Source organism: Myripristis murdjan, chromosome 24 (genome assembly GCF_902150065.1).
Source record: "Myripristis murdjan chromosome 24, fMyrMur1.1, whole genome shotgun sequence".
NCBI lineage: Eukaryota > Metazoa > Chordata > Actinopteri > Holocentriformes > Holocentridae > Myripristis > Myripristis murdjan.
The window spans coordinates 17,066,634-17,093,510 of record NC_044003.1 but is presented as its reverse complement, the minus strand read 5'-3'; the positions used below and the strand labels follow the sequence as shown (position 1 = coordinate 17,093,510).

The 26,877-nt window shown below is 41.0% G+C and overlaps 3 protein-coding genes across 3 annotated transcripts; all 3 read left to right on the top strand.

Moving 5' to 3' along the window:
* The first annotated feature begins 825 nt into the window (after positions 1–825).
* cnr1 (cannabinoid receptor 1) lies at positions 826–5,188 on the top strand. The gene is made up of 2 exons (XM_030046917.1): positions 826–1,038; positions 2,036–5,188. Exon 2 carries the CDS (start codon positions 2,084–2,086, stop codon positions 3,494–3,496), a length of 1,413 nt encoding a protein of 470 aa, XP_029902777.1. The 5' UTR covers positions 826–1,038; positions 2,036–2,083; the 3' UTR covers positions 3,497–5,188.
* Positions 5,189–6,737: 1,549 nt separating this feature from the next.
* Positions 6,738–13,862, top strand: akirin2 (akirin 2). Its single transcript, XM_030046925.1, has 5 exons — positions 6,738–7,289; positions 8,418–8,552; positions 11,842–11,991; positions 12,087–12,158; positions 13,230–13,862. Exons 1-5 carry the CDS (start codon positions 7,109–7,111, stop codon positions 13,238–13,240), a joined length of 549 nt encoding a protein of 182 aa, XP_029902785.1. The 5' UTR covers positions 6,738–7,108; the 3' UTR covers positions 13,241–13,862.
* A 1,196-nt stretch (positions 13,863–15,058) lies between these two features.
* On the top strand, positions 15,059–26,851 carry rars2 (arginyl-tRNA synthetase 2, mitochondrial). The gene is made up of 20 exons (XM_030046915.1): positions 15,059–15,219; positions 15,477–15,550; positions 15,644–15,746; positions 16,971–17,054; positions 17,165–17,262; positions 17,364–17,419; positions 17,576–17,659; positions 17,760–17,836; positions 19,385–19,543; positions 19,756–19,862; positions 20,935–21,030; positions 21,870–21,930; positions 22,236–22,312; positions 22,660–22,784; positions 23,835–23,902; positions 24,042–24,151; positions 24,353–24,448; positions 24,616–24,690; positions 25,390–25,453; positions 26,651–26,851. The coding sequence occupies exons 1-20, from the start codon at positions 15,184–15,186 to the stop codon at positions 26,735–26,737; spliced, it is 1,737 nt and encodes a 578-aa protein (XP_029902775.1). The 5' UTR covers positions 15,059–15,183; the 3' UTR covers positions 26,738–26,851.
* The last annotated feature ends 26 nt before the right edge of the window (positions 26,852–26,877 follow it).

Sequence of the window (26,877 nt, the reverse complement as noted above, 5' to 3'; positions counted from 1 at the left end):
ATATACTTTCCAAATACTAACACACAATTATAGGAGCTGAGTAAAATAAGTCAAGGCAGACATTTTATGAAAACCATGCACCTGTCAAGTTTTTTTTTCTTCTTCTTCTTTGTTTGGCTTGAATTAGTTTAATATTTGGTGTGTGATAGACAGAGAGTGAAAACATTTATGAAGTAAAAAGAAGGGGCATGGTGAGAATAATTGGGTTCAACCTTTTCCAGCTCAGCATGCATTATGTATAGTTTGCAGTTCTCCAGGATTTCAGTTTCGACAGCATGGCAGGTTAATAATTTACAAAAGAATTAGTCCTGCACTGACCACAAAAATTCTGCAGCCTCGCAAAGTTTACATGGCAAATTCTTGGGAAATGATGGAGAAAAAGAAAGGATGCGCGGTATCTGCTCCTTGACGAGGAGATCCGACTGAGGAGCCTATTGTTGGTGTAAAACACAGCAATACCTTATGAACTGAGACAACAAGGCGAATGTTGCGAGGTTTTCTAGTCTACTCTTTAGTTTTTAGTCAGTCTTTGTGCCTGGTGTTTTTTGGAGAGGTCCTTTGTCCAAGCACCCCGTCTGGTTGTGGAGCTTTGGGAATTAAAATCAGATGCTTTTTATACCACTGTGGTCTCCCGTGTTCTTGTGCACCGCGCTTGGCAGCTCCATGGGCTGGGCAGATAAAGCTATGGAAACACGTGACAGGGCTTGTAGGAGCGCCGCTTCATAAGTATGAACACACGGAGACAGACTGGAGACACTGGAGCCAGCAGCCGGCAGCACCGAGCACCCACGGACCAAGAGCGCACGCCAGGGGCGACAAGGCACTTTCACATAGAAACTTGAAAAAAAGAAACATAATTCACATATAGAATTAGCATATACAATTGATTAAAAGCATGACTTCATCCTAATGCTTGGTTTTACTCTCGTGCCATTTGTCTGTTTTTCGCGCAAGAATTTGGGTTTGATGTTGAGCGTCTGAACTGGATTAAGGCGCGGTGGAAAAAGGGATTCTGCGCACTTGGAAAAATTATGTAAGGTAAATAAGTCCTTTTCTTATTTAAAAGGGCGTTCAAGACTGTTTTTTTTTTTTTTTTTCTCTCTTACAATAGACTAATACTAATACTATACTTGCTTATGTGATGTGCACTAAGAACTTACTGTAAGCGCATGAATAAAGTGTTATTCCGTAAAAAAAAAAAAAAAAAAAAAAAACTAAATTAAAAAAACTTGTTTTTAATAGATCACCTATGATTTGGTTATTTTTTAATATTTGCATTCAAGATTTGTCGTGCTTGCACCGAAAATGTGGTCAGCAGCTCTACAGCCTTGCATAAATTGGATATATAATCCTGATGTGAATATTTAATTTTTACTCAGATCTCAATTGTGTAACACTAATATTATATTATTCGGTGTTATTTGGTAGTTATGCTTCTCTTTATTGTTCGAACAGGTAGGCTATGTCCCTAAAAGGAGTATGTATGCATAAATTGTTTCAGACAGGGGTTAGTAGTATATCCTTTGGAGTGTAAATTCCTCCCAGTTACAGGCAGGTGGGATTTGCATTGCCTTGTACGCCTGTTGTTTATGTGCGTCCCTAAAAGCAACATTCTGGTTAATCTGGTTGAAAATAAGGTGCTTCTATTTGTAGACCTGTATACCTTTATTTTTGTAAGATCGTTTTTTTTTTTCATGCAGCTTTCTTGTTCTTGAAAAGTTAGCACTCAGTAGTGAGTAATCTTATATGAGTTATCAGCCAGAGCCCTTTTCTCTAAGAGCTGAAAACAGCTGCCTGAAGATGAGGTTTCTGCCCAGCCCTCATCGGAAGATATCATGAAATGTTTGCTGTGTAGCATTTGTCTAATGTGAAGTTCATCCACAGTTCATGTCAGAAATGTGTATAGACTCAAATATTGCACCACTGCCATCACGTGAAAAAATAACGTCTTGTAGTATTCTCAGGAGTCTCTTTTTCAGTTTTATGGTCGGGTTGAAAACAAAGCCTGTCTGAAATGTCTTTCATCAATTTGTAGGTTGTCCAGGCAGCATCTTAGACTGCAGTATTACCCTCAGACACAGCCATGAAATCTGTGCTGGATGGGGTGGCGGACACCACCTTCCGGACTATCACCTCTGGTTTACAGTATCTGGGCTCCAACGATGCTAACTATGACGACCCCACCAGTGACATTGACTTCACTAAGGGCAGTTTCCCGCTCCAGAAGCCCTTGTCGGCTTTCCGCAGCAACTCTTTCCCAGACAAAGTGCCTGCAGATGAGCAGCTGATCCTCAAAGGCATCCCCCTCTACCCAACCAATGCCACAGATCTGTTTGGAAACAGGAGCATGTTTGGAGATGAGGATAACAATATCCAATGTGGGGAGAACTTCATGGACATGGAGTGCTTCATGATCTTGACTCCCAGCCAGCAGCTGGCCGTTGCTGTAATGTCGCTGACTCTGGGCACCTTCACGGTGCTGGAGAACCTGGTGGTGCTCTGCGTCATCCTGCAGTCTCGCACCCTCCGCTGCCGGCCGTCCTATCACTTCATAGGCAGTCTCGCTGTGGCTGACCTGCTGGGCAGCGTCATCTTTGTCTACAGCTTTCTGGACTTCCACGTTTTCCACAGGAAGGACAGCCCCAACATTTTCCTGTTCAAACTGGGCGGAGTCACTGCCTCATTCACTGCGTCTGTGGGGAGCCTTTTCCTGACTGCTATTGACCGCTACATCTCCATACACCGGCCTCTGGCCTACAGGCGCATCGTGACCCGGACCAAGGCTGTCATCGCCTTTTGCATGATGTGGACCATCTCCATCATCATCGCAGTGCTACCTCTTCTGGGTTGGAACTGCAAACGTCTCAAGTCCGTCTGTTCAGATATATTCCCTCTGATCGATGAGAACTACTTAATGTTCTGGATCGGGGTGACCACTGTGCTGGTCCTTTTCATTATCTACGCCTACATGTACATCCTGTGGAAGGCACACCACCATGCCGTGCGCATGTTGAGTCGCACCTCCCAGAAGAGCCTGGTTGTGTACTCAGCAGACGGCAGTAAGGTGCAGACCACCCGCCCTGAGCAGGCACGCATGGACATCCGTCTGGCCAAGACCCTGGTGCTCATCCTGGTGGTGCTGGTCATCTGCTGGGGCCCATTGCTCGCCATCATGGTCTATGACCTCTTCTGGAAGATGGACGATGACATCAAGACAGTATTTGCATTCTGCAGCATGCTCTGCCTGCTCAACTCCACTGTCAACCCAATCATCTACGCTTTGAGGAGCAAGGACCTGCGGCACGCTTTCCTCAGCTCCTGCAACGCCTGCCGGGGCAGCGCCCAGCAGTTGGACAATAGCCTTGAGTCGGACTGCCAGAATAGAAATGTCACCATTGCTGCCAACAGAGCTGCAGAGAGTTGTGTGAAAACCACTGTGAAAATAGCCAAAGTGACTATGTCTGTATCAACTGACACTTCTGCTGAAGCTGTCTAATTGGTTGTCATCGGGGAAACCCTGTAAAAGTCACCTTCTCCAAACAATGCCATTAAACACAAAAAAGCAGAACCTAAGGTTTACCAGAGAGACATTTCTCTCCCGAAAGTATTGATTTACATCTTTACATAAACGCTTCAGTGGTTAACTACTGCATTATTTTATGTTAGTGTACTAGTATATAGTGTGCCAAAGTGCCAAATGGTGATGAAAGGTCATAGGAAGGACTCAAAAAAATGAAAGGATTATCAAAGACTATCATAAGTCTGTTGTTTACCATAGACTTCATGATATCCAATTAGTGAAGGCATATTATATTTTTGTACTGTGAATTCAGGTTTTGAAACAATATATCTTCATTTATGGGATAAGGGGCTACCTACATTTTTAATTAGAGATGTTTTACTATGTCATTTAGAGGTCAACATGTGTCTCGCACCATAATTTTAGCAAATCCTTGCGCCTTTGACTTTCTCTACTCTTCAGGCATACGTTGTAACAACATTTCCACACGTGAAAGAGAGAAACGATGGATTAATGTTTATTTCCAAACAATTGCCATTAATTATGTCATCTTTGTATTGCTTTCGCATTTCATCCAATACAGAATTATCAGATGACACTTGATTGGTGTCAAATGTGTAAAGAGAATTTGGGAAATGTGAGCTGAGTCACGTTCCTGGTCATCAAGAGGAAAAAAAAAATCTGAATATTGCTCGATTGTGGTAATCACCATCACAAATAAACAAAATGCTTTCATCTCTACCTGAAGTTTAATGAGATGGAGGTTAAAAAGATTCATAGCTTTTGAGTATGTGGCAAATTAAGCTGAAAATTTGAAGTGGCATTTTCTGTGGCAGAGTGACGACTGTCCCCGTTGTCTATTTCTTTACTCGCTAGCTGTTAGACATTTATAGTAATGTGTCTTTGTTCAAATGTATACCTTGCAACTGTGCAGTGTTTCTTGTAAAATACAGTGTTCAAATTGATCTGTTCAGCTACAGTCAAGACAACAGGCCTTTTGGCCAAAGCTTGAACTTATTGATTAAAACTGGACTGGGATGCAGTGTGCTGGTCACTACTGTCAACAGGCTAAAGTGGTTTATGAACCTGGTTTGAATATAGCTGCTTACAATCAAATGTATGGATTTTACTAGATTCCGCCTTCTATGTTTGTGACACCTTGTGACTTGCTGAAATATTTCAACTCTAAGCCTTTGATCATTGCAGTGAGTTGTTTTCGTGTTAGTGTTGAAGGGGATCATTTGGGAACTTAAAGCAACCCATGCACAGGCCTAGTGAAGTACTTTTGGCATAATTCTAAATAAAAGTATGTCTGCTGTGAATTTTACTTATCTAAAGAAATAAATAAAGGTCTTTTTGTAAGCTGGTTAAGTTCAATGGAAGTTTATGTGTTTGCAATGTAAGGAGAATTGTCAACTGACCTTTGCAAAAGAATTGGAGAATATGTAATTTTCTAATAGATAATGTAGTACTTTTAATCTAGAAATCTCACAGCACAATTGTTCTGTAGACATTTATCTTGGTGTAAAGCTATCCAAACAGCTGTTTATCAGTATGCTTTGCTGCCTCTTGTATTATTGATTATTGGAGATCAACATGTCAACTGTCAAGTGGCTTCTGTACAATGGTGGCATAATGAGGAATATGACTTTAAAAAAAAATAACAAGCAGTCAAGTGTTTTTAGTATTGCTGTTTTCGAACTTTTGAATAAAGACACAGCTGGTTGTCATTTTCGCCTGCAGTTATTTCGTTGGTGCTCGGTGCTGAGTAAGGACGGGTGAGTATCGGGAGATCACATCCATCAGGCCAAGCCAAACCAATTACTGACAGAGGAGGAGTACAAGGGAAGCCAGCACCTGGGCTGCAGTGAGTCCAAAAGCCTTCAGTGGTGTTTTAGCGCCCCCTTGTGGAAGATCTGGTACTTGCCGCTCTGAGGGAAGAGGAGTCTCTCTTACAATTTCTTTGGGACCTACATGGTCGCTTCCTGTCCTGTAATCCAGTGCCATGAGGGGCAAAAGGCAACATATCCTCTGTCCCATCACTGCAGTGCCTGCTCTGTTTCACAGCCATCTGCTACATCTGTTCATACAACATAACGTTCATCTATCAAAGTGTGACTACATAACTACAATAGGCAGGTACCTTACATATGTGAAAGGCAGGGATTAAGGCTGTAGGTAATAAAGATAAAAAAAAAAAAACAAAAAAAAAAACACATAATTAAAGGATTGGAGTCTCCTATGGTCTGGCACCCTGTTTGACTTAAATACAGTAATTTAAGAATTCATATTATTCATAATGTCACATAAAATCTAATCAGTCATAGCATGTTGGTGTTGGGTCACACCAATGTACAATCAGTTTAATGATGAGATATAGATGTTTAAAAATGCAACAGTGCACATTTAATTCAGTACAGACCCCGAGCTCACACTTGGCTGAATGCCTGCAGTGTTATGTTCAGATTGATTAGGTCAGGTGCTACAGGACCCTCAGATTATCACCTCTCCTTGGGCCCAGCCATGTCAGTTTGTGTGGGTGCTGCTTGGGCCAGGACATTGAGCCATGCGCACACTCGTTATGTCCAAGGTGCTGTAAAAGCCAGCCAAAAAAAAAACAAAAAAAACAATCCAATGGTGTGTGGTTTGTTAAATAGGGAATGGTGGGCATTTTGAAAAGGGGAAGAGCTCTCAAGGGGCCCCCAGCCAAGACCGGGCCCTTGAGAGAAGAGAACGGGACAGTGTCAGTGTGTCCAACACAGCCGGGCCGGTCGCTCACATCTGGATAGAGCTCCTGCCTCTGAAGTGTGTAGCACCTTAAGAGTGTTTGACATTTTATTGATACACCAAGTTTTGTTATTCAGAGTGGACAGCTGTCACACTGCAGACACAAGGCCAGATTTGGTGGGTGACTCTCCTGCACCACAGGTAATAAGACAAATATATTATTGTTAACTTTTATTCCAGAGGTAATCCATTTTATTATGTAACCCTGATCACATTTGTCACATGCTGTGTTTGAATCTTACGTGGGAGTGTGGTATGCGAAAGAGAAACTTTGGTATGTTGTTTTTGTTTTTTTGAAATAAAACAATTTTTAAAAAGGGACGCACTGCTTGACGGGAAATGTAGTCTTCGCGCTCATGAAATAATAAGCTAGAGGGAAAGAAAAACTACAAGTACCAGCAGGCGCCGTCTCCTTGCGCATGCGCAGTGCCGATCAACCAAGTGAAGGTATAAAGAGAAAGCAAAATCGACTGTCAGCTTTTCAGGAGTATTACTGTGAATTAGCAGAAGTTAATCTGCGATCATCTGACTCCAGACGACATTTATCCCAACAGGTTTTATTGATTTCACGACAAACCGCATCCAGTCGGTAAAAGTCGACGAGTTTGGGCGGCAGAAAGCAGCCGGAGAGGAGAAAATCGGTGTTTGTCTGAAGCCGGAATTGCGCGACCGAGCTAACGCTAGCTAGCTTTAGCAGGCAAAGAGGCAGACCGGGGCCCAGGTCAGTGACAACCCCTGAGACACCTCATTTTTTTAAAAGAGACTTTTCTTTTTTTATCTTTTAAGCTACCGTTCAGCACAATGGCGTGCGGAGCTACGCTGAAAAGGACTATGGACTTTGACCCACTAATGAGTCCGGCGTCCCCCAAGAGGCGGAGGTGCGCCCCGGTCATGTCCCCGGTCGGCTCCACTTCTTCTCCGCAAAAATATCTGCGCATGGAGCCCTCTCCGTTTGGGGAGGTGTCGTCCCGGCTCACGACAGGTAGGCAGCACCGGCACCGTCTCCCGGAGGCCGTCCGACACACTGCTGGTTCATTAAGAACCCTTTCCTCACATTTGTTAGCAGTGAAACGGTGTGTTAGCATGCCGGGTTTGTGTAAAGTCTCTAAACCATGGGGGAAGGGCCCCAAACTGCGAGAAATTAGTAATTAACAGTTACAAGAATATGACCTCTTAAAATTTACAAGAAATTAGTAACAACTACCAGAGAGGAACCTGGAAAGTGCAAGAAATTAGTAAACACATGCAAGAAAGTGACTATCCCCCCAGCCCCCCAAATTTGCAGGAAATTGGTAAACAGATACAATAAAGTGACCTGAAAATTAGCCAAACCAGAGCTTTTTAATCCCTTTCGATATATTTTTTTCTTAGTTATTGTTCATTTACTATTTGGTTTTTTTGTAACCTAATTTTCAGGTCATTTCTGTGTAACCTAAGCATTTAAACACAGGGAATCTGGTGTTGTTGCAGGTTTCAAAGGGTTAAATGTGTATTTATCACCCACTTGTATATTTAACATGTGCAAGCATGTAATTTCAGTCCAACTTATACTTTTGAGAAGGTTTCACAGTAACTTAATCACCGTTACCTGCTTCTGTGTGTTTTGATTATGAAAGACTGGGGGAATACCAGACACACAGATTCTGACTTACTAAAATAACTGCTGCTTTGTCTGTGGGATGGATAACTGTTCAAGTCTTATTTAACTAGTTATAGATTATACAGATAGTATTTGGAGTGGCATGGTCTCTATACAGGTGTGTTCAAGAAATAGAGGCTGTGTGTGTGTGTGTGTGTGTGTGTGTGTGTGTATCCAGAGACTCACTTCACAGGTGCAAGACCAAAACTTAAAAGTAGTAAGCATAAAAATAACCTGCAGATCAGATATAGTTCCCAAAAACACATAAAGTTTAATAATCCTGAGTGGCAACGTTGCCCACGAGTGGAATGGAAATGGATTTGATAGAAATGGGCTTCATCCATGTTTTTTTTTGTTTTTTTTTTTTTTGTGCACACGCAAAGGTACGGGCTGTGTTTGGGTTGCGACAGTTAATTAATGAAGAAAATGTTTTGTTTTTTTTTCCTTTCTCCAACTTCATTTCTGTTTCAGAGCAAATTCTACACAACATCAAACAGGAGTACAAGCGGCTGCAGAAGCGAAGGCACCTGGACAGTACCTTCCAGCAGGCAGATGGCTGCTGTCCTGTCGACCTGCAGAGTGTTCACTGCGGATCTGCCCTATCAGGTAGCTGCAGATGGCTGGTTTTCACTTGAGTGGATTTAATTGTCTGTTTAGTTTTTAGACAAAAAAATCTGTCTTTGGAGGGAGAAGGTTTTTTTTTTTTTCCTATTTGTACTTCTGTTATGATTTTACAGGCTCAAGACTAATGCAAACTGTCATTGCATTGTGGTGCCTAAGATGACTGAAAATTGCCACTCTGCATTCACATGTAGAGCAGGAACATGTAACCTTATGCCATGAAGTACATGAAGGAGAGCAGGTTGCCATGCCAAACCAACACTACAACGAGCGATTTCAGCTTAGTTCACTTTCAGTCACAGAAGAAGAATTAATTATTGAAATTGATTGATGTTGTGTTTGGACAGAGCAAGAATATGCACACTGTTGGCCCTCAGTGGCTTTGCATACAGTTTTATTCCATTAGTTTTACACAACTGAGTCCAGTTGTCATGGGATCACATTTTTGTTGATCTTCATAACGCAAATTGGCTGAGGCAGCAGGGAGTTCAGCCGGAGGATCTGGGTCCAAGGCTCTGGTTTCACAAGCATCTGCCCAGCCAAAGTGCCCTTGAGCATGACATTAAAGCCCTGCCACCTTCAGTGCTCCTGCTCTGTAGCTGTCCCTGACCTCTGACCATCCTCTTCCTTCAGTAGAAAAAAATCAGTGTAGCTCTATGTGACCTTAAAAGTAGAATCAAGATGAATTTATTGTAAAGCTTTAGGCAAATGTTGTAATTTTGTAGTCATGCTGTCCTGTTTTGGAAAGGTTATTATCAGCATTACAATAACTTGAAGATTGTGTGTGTGTATACAGAGTGATGTTTCAATTAGAGCTGCATCCTAGATTTGTTTGGGGAGAGAGTTATTCTCACTACTGCACCAATTAAGCAGGTGGCCCTCATCTTGTTATGCCAGATTATAGCATTCGTGTTAAAATCACTGCACTTAAACCAGAGGTATTATCTATACCACACAGCTTGCAATTGGCTGAGTGCTTTACAGCGTATAAAACATGTTTTTTTTGCTCTCAGATTAATGATGTTTTATTAAGGACTTTTCAAGTTGTCTTGTGCTTAACATGCCAATTATTATGTTTACATGCACACAGGAAACTGAGTTATTGTGAGTATGTGGGTTACAGCAGGAAATCGTGTAACATGTTGGCATGTGTTGCCGTATGCTGATTACTCAAAATCCCCGTTGCATGCACTCCCCAGTAATCGGGTTCTCCCCCACCTCCAACTTTAACATGACCGGTACCGTTTCTGTGACAGCGGGGTTGCAGCGGACTCGCAGCCGACAGAGAGCGTCCATCTGCCGGCCTCTTGTGGGATTTCCCTGATGGTGCCAGCAGATGCATTTTTTGTTTTTTTTATATTTTCATCAGTGGTAACATTGATATGAAATGAATCAGCATTTTTCAGTGAATGTAGAGAGGGAAGTGTTTACTCTCCTGAGTGTTGTACTGTGTGTGTTTTATAATGTCAGTTTCCTCACTCACTGTCTTTTCTGGCATATGCACACACGTAAAAAGCCATTAAGAAATTCGAGTAAGGGCTTACATGGCCCAGTAATCAGGTTTCTCTAGCACAAATCATGTGATCTCCAGACAAGGCATTTGAGAAATCTGATGATTGCCTGTACATGGCAAATAACCTGATTACTGAAAGTGCATGTAAATGCAGCGAGGGATAATGCTATGGCTGCCCAAGTGGGACTGGAAATAAGGCTGGTTGCTTTCAGAAAAAAACTGCAGAAATTTTGTTACTTGTGGTTTTAGAGTACCAACACCCTGTAGAGCAGCTGTGCCACAGTTACACATTCCTCCAATTTCCCTGGTATGTTTTGTAATTTACATAAAGCTGCATGTAAATGTTGAGTACAGGTTTTCCATACATTTTATTAGATGCTCAGGGGAAATTTTTGTAAGAGCTAACCTCTGTGTCTTGGCTGAATTCATTCATGCGCAACACTTTCTGCAGTGCACATTGTATAAAGGAATTGAAGTGCATGCCATGGAAGCAGCACAGAGTCTCCAGAGATCTGCATAAAGGGAATCGGTGTAGGCAGTACAGTTGAAATCACAAGCATGGACATTCACATACCAGCAGACACTTCCAGTGATTTTTGTAACTCTGCTGACTAAGTGAACACAGGAATTAAATATTTTATTCAGTGACTTACAGTTAACACAGCCACCACATGCTACAACAGTGCTTTGGTATTCACAAGTGCCGTGTTTAAAGTCAGTATAGTTTCACTCACTCCAGTCATGCCTCTCCACCCCGAGCACCCAGAATACACTTGTACACTGCACTTGTTTTCATTTTGTTACTCAAAATGTTTCGCTGTGTGTCACTATGGTTTTTATTTTGTAAATTAAAGTGGATGTCTTGTTTTAATGCCCAGCATCGCAGAGGCTGTGGATGCCTGCTGCGCTACTGTAGGCAAAGTTAAACTAACACAGTCACAATCGGTGTGTGCCAGATTAAGTGTTCCCATATTTTGCTGTAGGCCAGCTCAATCTTTGTTTTAAAGACTTGCTGGAGGCTCATTGGTGATGCAGCTGCTGCATAAATTAGCCTCTTGCAGAAACAAGGAGGTGGTGGAGGTTATGTAATTTTTCACTGTTAGGAAGATATCTCAAAAGATTTTGAACGGATTGTAGAAAAATTGGTCCCAAGCCAAGTAAGAGTTGATTCGATTTTTATCGGCCAAAAGATACAAGGACAAACAGAAACGTGACTGTGACTGTGTTGGAGTTTGTCTCCTTCACACTGACATCATGCGGGGGATTATACACAGACTCCTGTGTTAAAACTCCACCATAAAAATATTATGTCAGTAGTACTGAATGAAAGGACACGTAGGTCACACTTGTAATTTCAAAGCCCTTATTGAAAGACTTGAAATTTGTTTAATTTTCCTGGTTTTCCTGATATAAAATAAAATGAATGGAGATAAATGACTGCTCTGGTGGGTGCACCCTCTGTCTCAGATCCATCTACTTGCTGCAGACGCAACACAACCAGTTTAGGGGGTTCAAATGTTTTAATGCCATGTATCTGATCCAACCGGGTGACAGAACATAGACCTGCTGCACTATTGGGTGCAGGAAACAGCGGATCTGCCACATTGGTGGTGGTCTGCGCTCTACCGAGCAGATTTTGTAGTTAATTAATTCTTATCTTGGTCTAATGACAACTCTGGTTTAATTGCTGTTGGAATATTAGAAATCATGTAGCTGGGTGAATACTTAGTAGTGACCACCTGACTTTGATTGTCTTCACAGGTACATCCACTGGTGCCTCATCTCCAACCAGAAAAGAGCAGCCTCTGTTTTCTCTGAGGCAGGTTGGGATGATCTGTGAAAGACTATTGAAAGAGCGAGAGGAGAAAATACGTGAAGAGTATGATGAGATATTGACAGCCAAGCTTGCAGGTATGTATTTTTTTCAAAGTGGCATAAAGAATCAAGCTGGAGCAGTGAGTACTGTACACTTTGTGAGTGCAAATACATCTTTGTTTTTCCCACAGAGCAATATGACGCGTTTGTCAAGTTCACTCATGATCAGCTAATGCGAAGGTTTGGAGAGCAACCTGCGAGCTGTGAGTATTATCAGTCATTCTCTTCCTAAACAGTCAACCACATTTTTCAAGTTTTTTAATGGCCTTCAGAAAGCTTTTATCACATCTTCCCTCTCTTTTTTTAACACATCAATGCGAAACAATGTCTGACCCTGGTACTAAAGTTTTGCTTATCCTTTGAACGATGCAAGGACAGAAAAAAAACAGCTCCGGGCTCTATAGATCATGTGCTTGTAAAATATAAAAGTCGAGAGAGGAATGAGCAGCTGAGAGCTTGATGTGTGAGAATTGAAAACATTTTGAATGTCAGACTATGCATGTGCTTTTATTTAACTTACAGGAGGATAAGTCATTAAAATGTTGACACTGAAACTGCACAGGTATCAATGAGGAACTTAGTTTTCACTCAGGTCTTTCCTCAGGTCCTGTTCCACAGAGGGGGGGCTCATCAGAAAGCCTAATGAGCAGCATGATCAGTAGTCATGTGCAACATTTGTTGGGCACTGCTTATGCAAACAGCGGAGACTCAAAACAGCTTGACTCAAAATGGCATGTTGAGTTTTCTCACATCAGCTGCAGATAAGATAGATAATAAGATAGTCCAACTTCAGAGGACTGTCTGTTGTTTTAGGCAAGCATTAAAACTCATTGGAAATTGAAATGATGAGGCTTTGTGGCGAATAGCACAGGCTTCTGACAACACCTGGTCACTCACAAAACAATATGTATCATGACACATCACCAAACTCTAAAATAATTGACTGTAATGTATGTATAGATAATAGAACTTACAATACAACCTACTGCATAGCGTCTGGGTAGACTAATTAGATTTATTGCATGTGATTAAAAGTTAAATCCAAATTTCCAATTCATTAAAACAGACTTGGAACTTATCAGTGCAGTAAAATATAGATGTGATATGAAAATAAAGGAAGAACACAATCAGTGCATATAGATACAAAGAACTGGAGAGTCAATAGCGTTGCAAGATATAAGTGATACATGCTCAGCTGTATCTGTTGTTCCTGCTCAGCTATTTCTGTGTTAATCTTGAGGCGTTGCCATGTGCGTCTTGTCTTGCCTCCACAGATGTTTCCTGAGTGTGACCATGTGACCGTGGGAACACCCGTTGGCCGTGAGCTACTCCAGGGACTCTGGGTCTAGTTGGACTTTTACTCCTACCTGTGCCATATCGCCTCTATGTGGACACACTGCCTCAGGCTTCAGTCGGTGGCATCCGCGTTTGCTGTTGCAACTAGTGTTAGGAGGGCTTCCTGCTGTCAACACGTTCTGCGACTCCACCAGTGGCCTCTTAAACTGCCGTGTCAATATTTTATTTGGCTTTGTTCTGATGCCTTTTACGAGGCCGACTGTCACCACACACGTAGCCTTTTTTTTGTCTGATTTGGTTTCTTTACAGAGGTGATGTTACTTGTATAGCTACTCTACATGTACATTTTGAAAAGGGATTGGTCTCCCGTGAGCAGACCAACCAAGGCAGCCTTTAGACTGGACTGGAGGCAGCCTTTTTAATTTTTTCCAGCAACATTTTTAAACTGTACTAGCAGTTACTGCTATTACATTTGTACACTGTATTTTTTTTTCTTTTTCTTTTGCTTTACTTTTGTTCCTTGTACCAAAATGGCTTTATTTTGTTTGCTATAGGTGTTATGGGGCTTTGATTCAAGAAAAGCAAATTATTAAAGTGTTTACACAAAAACATCTGGTTGCATTCTCATTGTTGTCAGTTTGCTGGAAGACCCAGTTTCAGTCACACATCATGGTGAGTATGTGGCCTGCTGAAGTGCAGTGGTGGTAAGAGCACTGCAAAAAGGCCAAAGAGGATGAATCTCCTGTGGCGTCTCAGGAGGTTCAGACTGCCTGAGGAGCTGCTGGTCCAGGTCTTTTCTGGTTTGGATCAGCCTCCAAACGGGACAGGAACTAAAGACTAAAGAGGACAGTCAGGACTGCAGAGAAAATCACTGGTGCCAACCTGCCCTCCATTCAGGACTTCATCACACCCTGGACACAACCTGTTCCACCTTCTAACCTCTAGGGGGCGCTACAGCACAGCGTACACCAGGCCCACCCGACACAGGAGCAGTTTCTACCCGCAGTCCATCACTCTGATAAATAATCAGTCTCACAGTATCAGGATCAATCCCTGTGCAAAAAAACTAATATCCACTGTACATGCTTATTTATTCTAGTTACACTGGTAGCCTCAACAGTTTCTTAACATCAAAATTTGTCAACACAAATCTTAGCATTCTGTATGTATTGTATACTCCATATCAACTCCACGTATACATCCATAAAAAAAAAAACAACTCAAAAAAGTACAAGTACACCAAAAACTACTCTGCGGTAAACGTTATTATTTACTTCCACCTCTGAATATTCGTCGCAACTAAAGTATCTTAATGTTTCTCTAAAGAAAACAACCACATTTTATTTTATTTTATTATTACTTTTTTTTTTTTTTTTTTGGACAAACTATGTTTTGCAGGGTGGACGCAGAGGTTGATGTCCACGTTCACAAAGTCAGCCTAGAACACATATTAAATTAAAAGTTCCTGGTATCTGAATAAAGCTCCATATTTCTCGGTGCGGGGAAAGTTAGTTTATGAATATTTTAATCCGAGGCCCTGTAAATTTTGAGCAAATTAATATGACAAGACGGTCTGATAAAATAAACTAACATAACGGACCTAAAGTGTTTTGATTTTCGGAGCTAAATTGACTTTATTGTCTCTCATAAACAAAGTCTCACAATATTTTAAGTCCTTGAATGAAACTTTGCACGTGCGGGGCACACAGCACCTGATAACACGGCCGGGCGCAGGGGAGGGATAATCCAACACACCTTCTCAAAGCATCGACGTCATCAAACGGAGCACTCTGATTGGACACCGCGAGAGGAAGCGGCGGTTAAACAGGAAGTAGAGCAAATGTCAACGTGAACTGGTCAATGAAACCCACCTAGCAGCGTTTTTTTGTTTTGTATTGACTAATTGAACCCGCGGTTGATCCTGTTAAGCTCATGGCTTGTTTCTTTAGAAGAAGTATAGCAGCGAAGGTAATGAAACAGAGCCTTTACACTGTGCTGCTGAGGCTTTGTCGTGCAGTGCATTGACCCTGAAACGACTAAAAACAAGAGCTTCCCAAACTTAAACATCTTAAAATGACCTGCTAGCTGTTGTGGAGAATTATTGAATGACCCCAAGCATATACTCACTTCCATACAAGCTGTCCTGCATTTTAACTCCACCTCTTCACTCCTGTGTCTGACTTTTAACTCTTCAATGTGTGTGTTTTTATTCCTTGTACCTGCAGCTGAGTAGATCATTGCAGCAGCCTGAAGATGCCTTCATATCAGCCGTGTCAGCCGTCCCAGTGTTAAAGAAACAGTTAAGTGTGTGTGCTGTGTGTGGCTCGCGTATTTCATGTGGTTTAGTCCTCTGTCCAGTTTGTCTAAAGCTCCCTGACCCTCTGCTCCTCAGGCAGTCCGCCGACTTCAGGCTGTCAGTGAACTCACTGCGACTCAGTGGGGTCATACCATCCAGAGGAGACCTGCAGCAGCAGACTGAGGCCTTAGCCAGAGAGGTGGGGCACACACTGTCATGTTCACACTGCTGGATTTAAAACTGCTCAGATACACTTTACACTTAAATATATAATATATACATCAGTGTCATTACTCCTATAATAAATGAGCACAAACAGCTTTCTTACAGCTACGTTCTAGAGGTTAATCCTCCTGTTGCCTTCAAATTCTCCTACATTTTTTTTTTCTAATCAATTTGATCCAAGTAAATCTCCTGAAAAACATATTATAATAAGGAGTGATATCCAGGTTTATGTATGAGCTGCTTGATGTTTGTTGTTGACCGCCGAGACTGCCCTTTAAATAAAACACGACGTCACCCACACTCAAAGAAATGTGTACAAAATTTGTCCAGGGCATTGAAAATACATCATCATGTTGTATTAATGTTTACCCAGTTGTCCCTGTTACATTGGGAAAAGCCATCGCATATGAGGCAGAAAAAACTGAGCCAGCCATGTATTTAGAGAAGTTAAAATTGAATGGGGTCTGTAGTTAGCAGTCTGAGTTTTTTTTATCATTATTATTTATGAAAATTATTGGATTTCTCCTGATTTGTCCGGTGCTCAGCTGCTCTGACTTCACGTGCCGTTTATCTGTGGATGAACAAAGCTGCTAGAGTCTTAAAACGATTTCTGTTATATGCCCTATTTGTCGTGATTTAATGTGTTGCAGGATGAATTCCTTAAATAAAATTCTGCATGATATTTTCTTCTTAAAAAAACGAACAAACAAACAATAAAAATGAATTAAAATTGGGAGAAAAATACTGATAAAGCCTACATTAGGAGTAATAAGTTGGTTGTGTTTTACCACTACACAGATGACTGTATTTGACTAGTCTTGAAAACAGTTGAACGGACGACATGGACAGCATCTCATACCTCAATATTTATGTCCAATATCTCGATAGCGATAGGATATGACTGTGGGCTCACACTTAGGCTATGTGTAGCAACACTGAAAATTAAGAATTCTTCAAAAAGTGTTTTAGGTTAACCTCAAAGATTAGATAATGATATGATAACAAAATAATATTCAACCCTAGAAGTTTTATAATTTGGAAAATCCTGATTTAGCACTCATTGTTTCGACATCAGCGTTTAAATTGTGAATTATTCATAAACACGTTGATCTGCTTGGTTTAATTCAGACATCCATATTCTGACCCGGCACAGAGGACCTTGTGTTTCATTCACAGTCCACATTTTGTCTCTGTTTAGCTGCAGAAAGACAGCGTAGTGGAGGAAATATCTTCTGCAAACGGAGTGATCCACTTTAGAGTTCATCGTAAACTTCTCGTGCAGGTTTGTTTTTGTTTTTGTTCCCCACATCTATGAACGCCAAGTTATGGCTCCTGCTGCTGCTTTTATCATGATGGACATGCTGGTTTCACGGTGACTATACTTTATTCTAGAAAATGTTGGAGCCGTTTGAGAAGGAGGATAACTCGTTTGGGTTAAATAGTGAACTGTTTAACACTCTGCAGAGAGGAACAACACTAGTGGAGTTCAGGTATGGTGTCAACAGGTTTTTGTGTCTCTGGTTCAGGCAGAATTTTACATTTAAAGACTCTCAACCAGATGGAGTGACTGTGTGTTTTTTTTATGTCGCAGTTCTCCAAATATTGCCAAAAAATTTCATGCCGGACACTTGCGGTCCACAATTATCGGTGAGTCCTTCCTGAAGTTCATGTATTTGCCAGCAGAGGGTGCAGCGTGTTCGTATTTGATGCTGCCTCCACAGATTGGGGCCTGGCTCACTTGCATTCAAACCATGAATTGCAGTTTCAACTCTGCTGGACTGAAACTGTAAACTCTTTTCCCAGGTAACTTCATCGCCAACCTTAAGCAGTCCCTGGGAAACAATGTTATTCGAATGAACTACCTGGGAGACTGGGGTATGCAGTTTGGTGAGTGAACAGTAGAAACTGGCCTCCTTTGGTTTTGTGTTGTCGTCTTCTGAGCAAACAGCCTCTGTAACCTTCTCTCTCTCTGTGGTTTGGATCTCAGGGTTGCTGGGAGCCGGCTTCGACCAGTTTGGCTGTCAGGAGAAACTCAGAGAGAATCCCCTACAGCATTTATTTGACGTGAGTTTGAATTGTTTGACGGAGTAAATGTATCCGCAGACTGGCCCGGATATCATATCATGCCAGACTAGTTTGGCAAGTTGAATGTATGCACATGTATGTCGAGTTTAAAATGACCTTTTTGGCTTACATGCCAAGTGGCTGGTAGATGAAAAAATTTACCAACCAGACAAAAATAATAATTTGTTTTTTACTGTAACAATTTATTATTTTCACTATTTAGCATGTCATCTTAATGTAATTCTCAATTAATATTATAGTAGTGAGCAGTAATAATAGTAATAATGCTAACTGTCTGCAGACATATTAATTTAACTGTTTCAACACTAAAGTAGAACACCTTTGAACATTCATAAATGGCAAGAAGAATAATTTATGAAGGAATTTGAAAATATAATTATTACAATGGAATGAAAAAATAAGTTTACAGAGAGTTCAGAGTTATAGTTCATATGATGTTGTTTTTTTTATCCTGTGGTCGCATGTTCATTCTTCTTCAGATGTTTCCCTCTCAAAGCGATTTCTTCTCCACATTCCTGGGTTAGTTGTCGACTGCGTCACACACTGTCACAGAAAACTGTGCGCTTTGATGACTGACGCAGCTGTGTACTGTGCTCGTCACATGGCCGTCGCTAGGCCCGGGCATCTGAGGCTAAAACCCCGAGAACTGTTTTTCTCCATCCTTTAACGTTCCCAGCAGTCAGCCACATCCGGAGGCCAGATGCATAAAACTCTGTGTACATTAGTAACTGTGTGTACACACAAAGCCAGAAACATGCATATGCATTTTTTTTTTTTGTCAGATTAATATAAAGCCGTTTGTGTGCATTGCCGTGTTTTCTAAAACACAACGGAACTGCGGTTAATAGTGCACATGCCTAGATTACTAGCCATAGATATGTGCAGACACACCCAGCTGTGTTTGATATCAATTTGCCATCTGCTCCACTGGTCTCTACACCTGTCAATTAATCAAACAGGATATAAAAAGTGCTCTTTCAATGATTGTGTTGTGTTCTCCAACAACCACACCAACTGTCATTACGTGCAACCATGAGTCAATGATTCAATGATTGAATGGTTCAGTGATTAGTGATAGTTTGTAGTGCGCATGTGTAATACGACATTACAACTAAGTATTAAATTAAAGGATTATTAACAGCTAAATAAAATGTTGATTCCAACTTGATGTGAGTTAAAAGAATGACACACTTAATCACACAAAGGTAATTAATTATCGTTACCTTAAATGTGTCCTTGATTGTCATTTTACAAACCTCTGTGAACTTATCAAACCCTTCCGAAAGACTTTACTAACCAGAGACTAAATTTACCCACCTCTGGGAACTGCTGAGTGTTAACTTTGGACCCTGTGTTTGTCTACACAATGCATGTAAATCAGTGTGACTGCTACCTCTAAATATGTCCAGGTGAACTGCCAGTCTACCCACCAGAACTTTTAATCTCTGTGAAAATAGATGACACCACATCGGCCGTCATCGTGTCAATTTTGGGTCTATCTAGAAGAGATGTTTTATTGTCTCGCAGGTCTATGTTCGTGTCAACAGGGAGGCCGAGCACAATGAGCAGATTGGGCAGGCGGCCAGGGACTTCTTTCGACAGCTGGAGCAGCGTGAGGCCCAGGCCACGTCACTATGGCAACAGTTCAGAGACATCACAGTGAAGGAGTATCAACAGGTTTACCAGGTACATTCAAAGCAGGCATGCCACCATGCGTACAAATTGCTTTGCATGTTCTCTTCAAATCTGGTAAAACCTGAAATGCCGTTGTCATGGAATAAAGAAAATTGTTAGCTCAGGTGTGGTGCAAAGGTCATTTTCAGAGCGAGAACAATTGAAAACAGTTGTTGACATTGTTAAAAAGCTGATGTTCATTTCACTAAACTTCATTCTTTCAGCGGTTAGGGATTCACTTTGACATTTACTCTGGGGAGTCCTTTCACCAAGAACAGGCCCAGGAGGTGGTGCAGCAGCTGCGGAGCCGAGGCCTGCTGAAAACCACCGAGTACGTTGTGCAATTCGCTTCGACCGGTAACTGCATTGACAGACACTTGAATAAATATCTCTTGAGAAGCCAGAGGATAGGGCGCCTGCCACACCCATATGGTTTATTAGTGTCTCTAGACAGGTGCAAAGAATGTAGATCAATATTTTGATGCTCCCGGGCTTAAAAGAAGCACAAAAAACACAACACATCATGAATAAGTGAGGGAAAAGGTCTGGAAATTCAAGATGCTCAAATGTAAGAAATACTCTGTACACTAATGATTTAACACTTCCAGCTGATAGAGAAAAAGATTAAACAATGCATAAAAAATCTTAAGTATAGATCTGAATAGGGAACCCCATATGTAGTGTAAAATATTTAAAGGAGCATATCAGTGAATTTGAATGTTTAGCATGATATGTACAAAATGTATAAACTTCACGTTTCTGCTAGTCTTTTCCCAAAGCAAGCAGTCATATTATCGAACTTCAGTATCATATTTCCTACTTTTTATCCAGCTGTTGTTGTCCATTCATACCACTACGATATGAACATTAACTTTCAGAGACTAACTAGTTTTCCATCACTGTAATAAATCGTCCATATTAGTTTTCCTATAAGCAGGAGCACTGTTGTCTTTTGATAACTTGAGTTCTCTGCTAGCAAATCATCCAGGGAAACATTTGCTTTACACAGCCAATTATCAGTTATTTGGTTTGTACATGGGGTGTTTTGTTTGTTTGTTTGTTTTTAGTCACAGAAGCTGAATATTATAACGTGGGTAGGTTTTATGTTTGAGAGGATGTACCGTCCTGATATTTGCTTGTGGTGCTATTATAAGTTGGGTATTTTTTAACCAAAAATTCATCAAAGGATTTCAGTCACCTTTTTGAAATCTTTAGTACGTGCTCATGGTCTGCAAAATAGTTCGTTGCGATATAAAATGTGAGTAAATTGTAGTAAACGAGCCAAAAATCCATATCACTGGTATTGTTCTGTTTAAACTGCAGGACTTTTCAAGATCAAGATTCAAGTCTTGACAGGGTGGGTTAGGGAGTTTATCAGTCAACTGAGTTTGCTGTGTTGGCAGGAAGGGAACTGCAGTCGTGGATCTCTCCCCTGCTGGTGACATGAGCAGCCTCTGTACAGTACTTCGCAGTGACGGCACATCTCTCTATATCACCAGGTAGTGTTGTGTGTGATTTGTATGGGAGTTTTTAAGGCCAGAAATTGTGAAACAGACACGTAGGAAAGTAAAGGAAAACTCTGGGTGATTGAGGGATACACGGCACGTGAAAACCAGGGCTCAGGAGGCTCTTAAATGGTGTTTTTTTTTTTTTTTTTTTTTGTTATGAAGTTACACTTCAGTCACTGAAGAGTCAACCAAAGTTAACACACACAGGTAATTCTGAAATCCATCCAGAGTGACATTTTCCACCACTGTCAACTTACCTCTTGTGGAATAACAACTTCACATCCATCCAGCGATGTTCAGGACACTTTTTGTATGTCTGCTGAGATCCATTAAAGCTGTTTTGGTGGCTTTTGGTGAACAAACTTGATTTTGTTGTTTTAGTGATGGTGTTGGAATCATGTCATTCACTGTGGATGGTAGCATTGTAATCCTAGAATCCCACTAGACACCAGGCATTTGCATAGAAAACACAGATCAATTCAAATGGTTGTGTATTCATGTTTGTGTACTTTGCCCTGCACAAATAATTCACACTAGTTCATTATACAGCTCTCAGAAACCTGTTTTCAACACTTCATGAATGATTTAATCACTTTGTTTTCCTCTAATTTGTCACCAAACTGCATATGTCATGTAAAGGTCATGGAAAAAGTGTTGGGATTTTGCTTGTGAAAATTGCTGTACAGCTAAATGGAGATGCTCTGATGAGTATTAATATTAGTCTTTTAAAGGTCACATCAGGGCCAAGTCATCAGATCAGATTAATAATGCATGAGCCAAGAGCGTCTGAGGAAGCAGTTGTAGCTCATTTTGTATTCTGTGTGTTTCAGAGATGTTGCTGCAGCCATAGACCGAAAAGAAAAGTATCATTTTAAGGAGATGATTTATGTGGTAAGGCTGCTGATGCGCTCTCACACACCACTTGTACATTTTTCCTAATTGTTGTGATTATGTTTTACAGCTGTGATGGAATAGTTGGGGCACATAAACAGATTAACAAAACATGCATCTGTAATATACATTTGTAAAAGTGTTGAAAATGGCATATTAATCTGTAATCATGAGCTACATTTGATCACCCATCTATGAATAGTGGATAATGTTATATGACCTTTGAAATCTTAAGTCTGTTTTCTCTATTTTTATTTTGCATGTTGGTACTGCCTTTTGCTGCAGCTTTTTTTTTTCTTTTGAAGACAGACAAAAGTCAAGAGAATCACTTCCACCAGTTGTTCCAGATCTTGCTGGCGATGGACCATTCTTGGGCTGAGAGGTGGCTAAAATATACCCCTGTTAACACACACACACATACACACACACATGCACCAGATTAATTTGTAGCTTTCCCATAGTGAAAAAGTAGGAATATGCACATCCCTTATTAGTTGAGAGAGGACTGAGGGAGGAATCATTTCTTTAGAAAGAGTTTGCACGCCAACATGCTCCACTTAACACTTTTTTATTATGAGAGTGTTTCACCAACTTTCAATCCCAAGACACTCCCCCCACACACACACACACAAAAAAAAAGCATTGAAGCATTGACACAGCCATATTAATTAGTAACCTCAGTTTCTTCAGTCTTCACCTCTGCCCTGTCTCTTGTCTCTGCTGTTGCAGGTGTCAACATGTGTCCTTTGGCCTGGTGCAGGGCATGAAGACCAGGACAGGGGAGGTGGTGTTTCTGGAGGACGTGCTGGATGAGGCACGGGCCAGGATGCTGCACAACATGAGCCAAACACAGAGTAAAAACTACAATACATTAGTCAGTCACTGGGCAAAGCAACAGGAAGCAAAAGAGACCCATGGTCAAACTAGGGATGCATGATATTGAATTTTAATTGCTGATATTTTCCAGGTCTTTTGGCTGACAGCCAATGCTGATACTGATAGATGCTCGTATTTTTGCCCATTTAATTGCAGAGATGTCGCTCCTGTTAGTTTTTATTATGCCTGCTCTTATTGTGAAGACAAACATTGTCTTTCAAACAAAACTGCAATATTCATCCTACTTAAACAGGCTTGGATGATGCTCCCTAAAACAATCCTGACAACAGCCACAACTAAATTTGAGCTATTTCACATACCCGCAAGTCAGTTCATTTCAGGCCAATGATGATATTTCATATTAAAGCAGATATCAGCCGATACTGATGACATGCTGATATCATCATGCATCACTTGGTCAAACTCCTACATGCATGAAAGACTTTGTTATGCAGTGAGTGCTGAGACAAGTGCAGAGGCAATGTTGTCCCTGGTATCAGTGTCTTAAAGGATGGACAACAACACACATTTGTTTTGATTTCACTCTCAGTGCTATTTTCAACTATTTTCTGCCATAAAATTGTTCCGTATAATTATTCTGCCAGTCACAGTGAGTGTCACATGTGTGGCAGGTCATGCAGGGCTGATTAAATTACTGTCATTGTACCAGGTAAAATGGTGACATAGTTGCAAGGGCTGAAATTAGTGGAGGAGGTTTGGTAACACCCGTCACACAGATGAAATTCATTTTATTGAGACTGCCATCAGTAGAGATAATCATAAATCACTGAACTGCTGAAGGAATAATTTTGAAAATGTCCCAGGAGGGGGGGTGGGTTAAGCATAGCTGTCCATCAATAATAGACAAACCAGTAGGGTTATCAATGTAAGGTATCGGAGAATGAAAATATGAATGAATAGCAGTGTTTGTCATAATTCTTTTGGTAATTACTTCACCAAATATCATTAGTGAATATGTATTTGGACAGTTGTACTGATGCTCTCTCACTTTTAAATTGCACTCACAGCAACTAAAGAAATGGATAATCCAGAGGACACTGCAGAGAAGGTGGGAATCAGCGCATTAATTGTTCAAGTGAGTTCATGCCTCACCTGCCAGACCGGTCTATCTGGCTTTGCTCTTTTGTTCCTGGTATGTGTGTATGACATTGTCGGCGAACATATGATTCCATCGCCTACCTGAAATATCTGTTTCTCTACTTTATTCAATTCAGGATTTCAAAGGTCCCCTGCGGTCTGATTACAAGTTTGACTGGGAGCGGATGCTGCAGGCTCAGGGTGACACAGGCGTGTTCCTGCAGTACTCACACGCTCGCCTCTGCAGGTTCACATCACATCTCCTTGAAAGTCCTTGTAACAAACGTGTGCACAGACTGTAACAAGATTAAAGTACAACTACCCCCCCAAACACACAGAAACTAAGTTGTATATGTTGTTGTATTTCAGTTTTTACTTGTAAAGAAGTCTAAGATGCTTTCTGATAAAGTCAGTCATTCATACTTTGTCTTTGATGTTGTTGAAACAGTTTGATTCGGAGGAATGAAGGTGTAGAGGCGGGTACATTGGATCCATCTCTTCTACTGGAGCAGAGAAGTATCGCCATTCTGCAGCACCTCCTTCGGTAAGCTAAGTTTACATCCTGAACAGCTTGCTTCTCCTTCATGGTGTAACACAAGTCAATGTGAAAAGCAGTCTTACATTTAAATTTACATAGACCGTGTTGCAGTTTTCTATCCAATTATTTTGCCCCACATTTAACAAACCAGATTGCCTGATATATGTTTATAGGTACGATGAGGTGTTGCACCAGTCTGCCCAGGATCTGCAACCTAAACATCTTGTCAACTTCTTGCTAAAGCTCAGGTAAGACATAGGACTTCAGGTCAGTGGGGTTGTTAAGTGCACATCAATATCAACTCAATGTTTCAATAAATTTAGAGCACTATTGCTGCATTTGGGCAAAATACCCTTTCTCCGACTTACCCAGAATAAGACAAGATGCTCGATACCATGTTCACCTCTGTACGTCCAGTGGTTCAGTTTATTTGTTTAGAATTTTATGTTGGTTTAGCATAAAGACTTGAAGCCTATAGGAGGGGCAAAAGGGGCATTTTGTCCAAAACACTGAAATATTCCTTTAACTACTGCTAATACTATAAAGCACAATGTTGTCCAATAGTTTTGAGTCAAATCAGGGCTGCGCAATATGAAGGAAATCAAACATTTAAATATCTTCCATCACCGATCTCACTGTAATGATGACATTGTAGGGATGACTATTGGTGCTTTCATAAAATATTTATACGCATATTTACACATCTTTTTGGTTAACAGTTATTAGTAATGTGAATATGGTGACTAAGTAGGTAGAGGTATATAATAGAAGAGCTAGAACAGTCTAGTAAGTTCAGGAAATTGCAAAATACTGGGTGGTGGCTCATGTCATAACATGATATCGATATAATATCGATGTATCACCCAGTCTGAGTCACAAAAAAAAACAAAAAAACAAAACGTTGCTTTTAAATTCAGCCACTCAGTGTTTCCCTCTCTCTGTTCCAGCCACCTGGTTGCTTCAGCACACAAGGAGTTGCCAGTGAAAGGAAACCCTGACAATGTAGCACAGGTAAAGAGCAAACTGCCTATTTCTAATGTGACGACTTGGCTGTAAGATTTTTCCATTAAACGCATCACAGTGAAGTTAAAGCTGCTACGTGGGGCATTTCACTAAATTATTACCAGTGTATATAAGACGATCACCAGCCTCTGGCAACCTCTCTACTTCATTTTGATGCTGTGTGCCACATCAGATTTGGCAGGAAAAATGCTGAATCACTTTACAGCACAAAACTGGAGTCCCAGGCTCCAGGGCAAACAGAGCTAAAGCTTTCAGAAGTTTGGCAAAGGCAGGTGCTTGGAGGAAATGAAGTATCCTCTTTAGTAAAGCCAAAGAGAAAACAAAATGTGCAGGAGGGGAGAAATGTGGTCTAAATGTGAAAAACACAGGCACTAACATTATCACTGGTGTGAGTTAGAGGCTACCAATCATCTTGACTGCGGTGTCACTCATTGTCCCCTACAACTGAAGATTGCAGAAGGGGCTAAGGATCTTCTTTTTTTGGGGTGGGAGGGTGGGGGGGCAGGAAAATCACATTCATCAAGAGTTGACCATAGATGCAGAACTGAAACAGCAACGTAAAACCAGGGTGGCAATAAATGCACTTTAGGAGCGAGCAACAAACATGGGGTGCATTCGTCCATCACACTCAATATCTGAGCCTCGGCTGGCTTGTTTGAGGTGAAGCTTGGTTGAGTGATGGAGTTTGATGCTTGGGTATGGCGTTTTGAATATAAACTTGGTCGGCCCACCACCGGTCCAACAGGATCACGAACTTAACACCAAATATCTCAAAAACAGGCCTCAAGTCCCCAAGCTTCAAGCAGCAATGTGTCAGACACCACATCTTGACATTACACTGAGGCTGACTTGCACCAAAAACTTAAAAACTGTAGTTGTAGCACTATTAAGTTAATACACTGCAATGTTTCTATATTTGATTAACTGTATTGGCTGCTAAGCATCCTTAATACCTTTCCTTGGTCTCTGCGTCATATTTTACAAGGTCCTGAAAATCAGCCTCTTAATGACTGAAAACCAGTTAAACAGGAAAACCAGAATAGCTGCAGTGATATTGAATTCCTGGAGCTTCCCACCGTCAGACTTTTACTGTATATAAGTTGCATGTTAAACGATGGAAATTCTCTCATCTATTGTGCTAAAAATATTGTATCATAATATTTAACATCTGTTGAATATCTGCAGGCGAGGTTACGGCTGTTCAGTGGCGCCCGCTCCGTCCTGGCCAGTGGGATGAGGATCCTGGGCATCACACCAGTTGACAGAATGTGAAAAGCTATTAAAGTCTGTTATTACTTGGGACAGTGTTATTACATGGCTGTTGATGCCATAACCCTGTAGTTAATTTATGCTGTAAATAAAAAGCTGTAATATTTTATATTTTAAGTGTGTCCCTTGAACTCAGTGTGTCA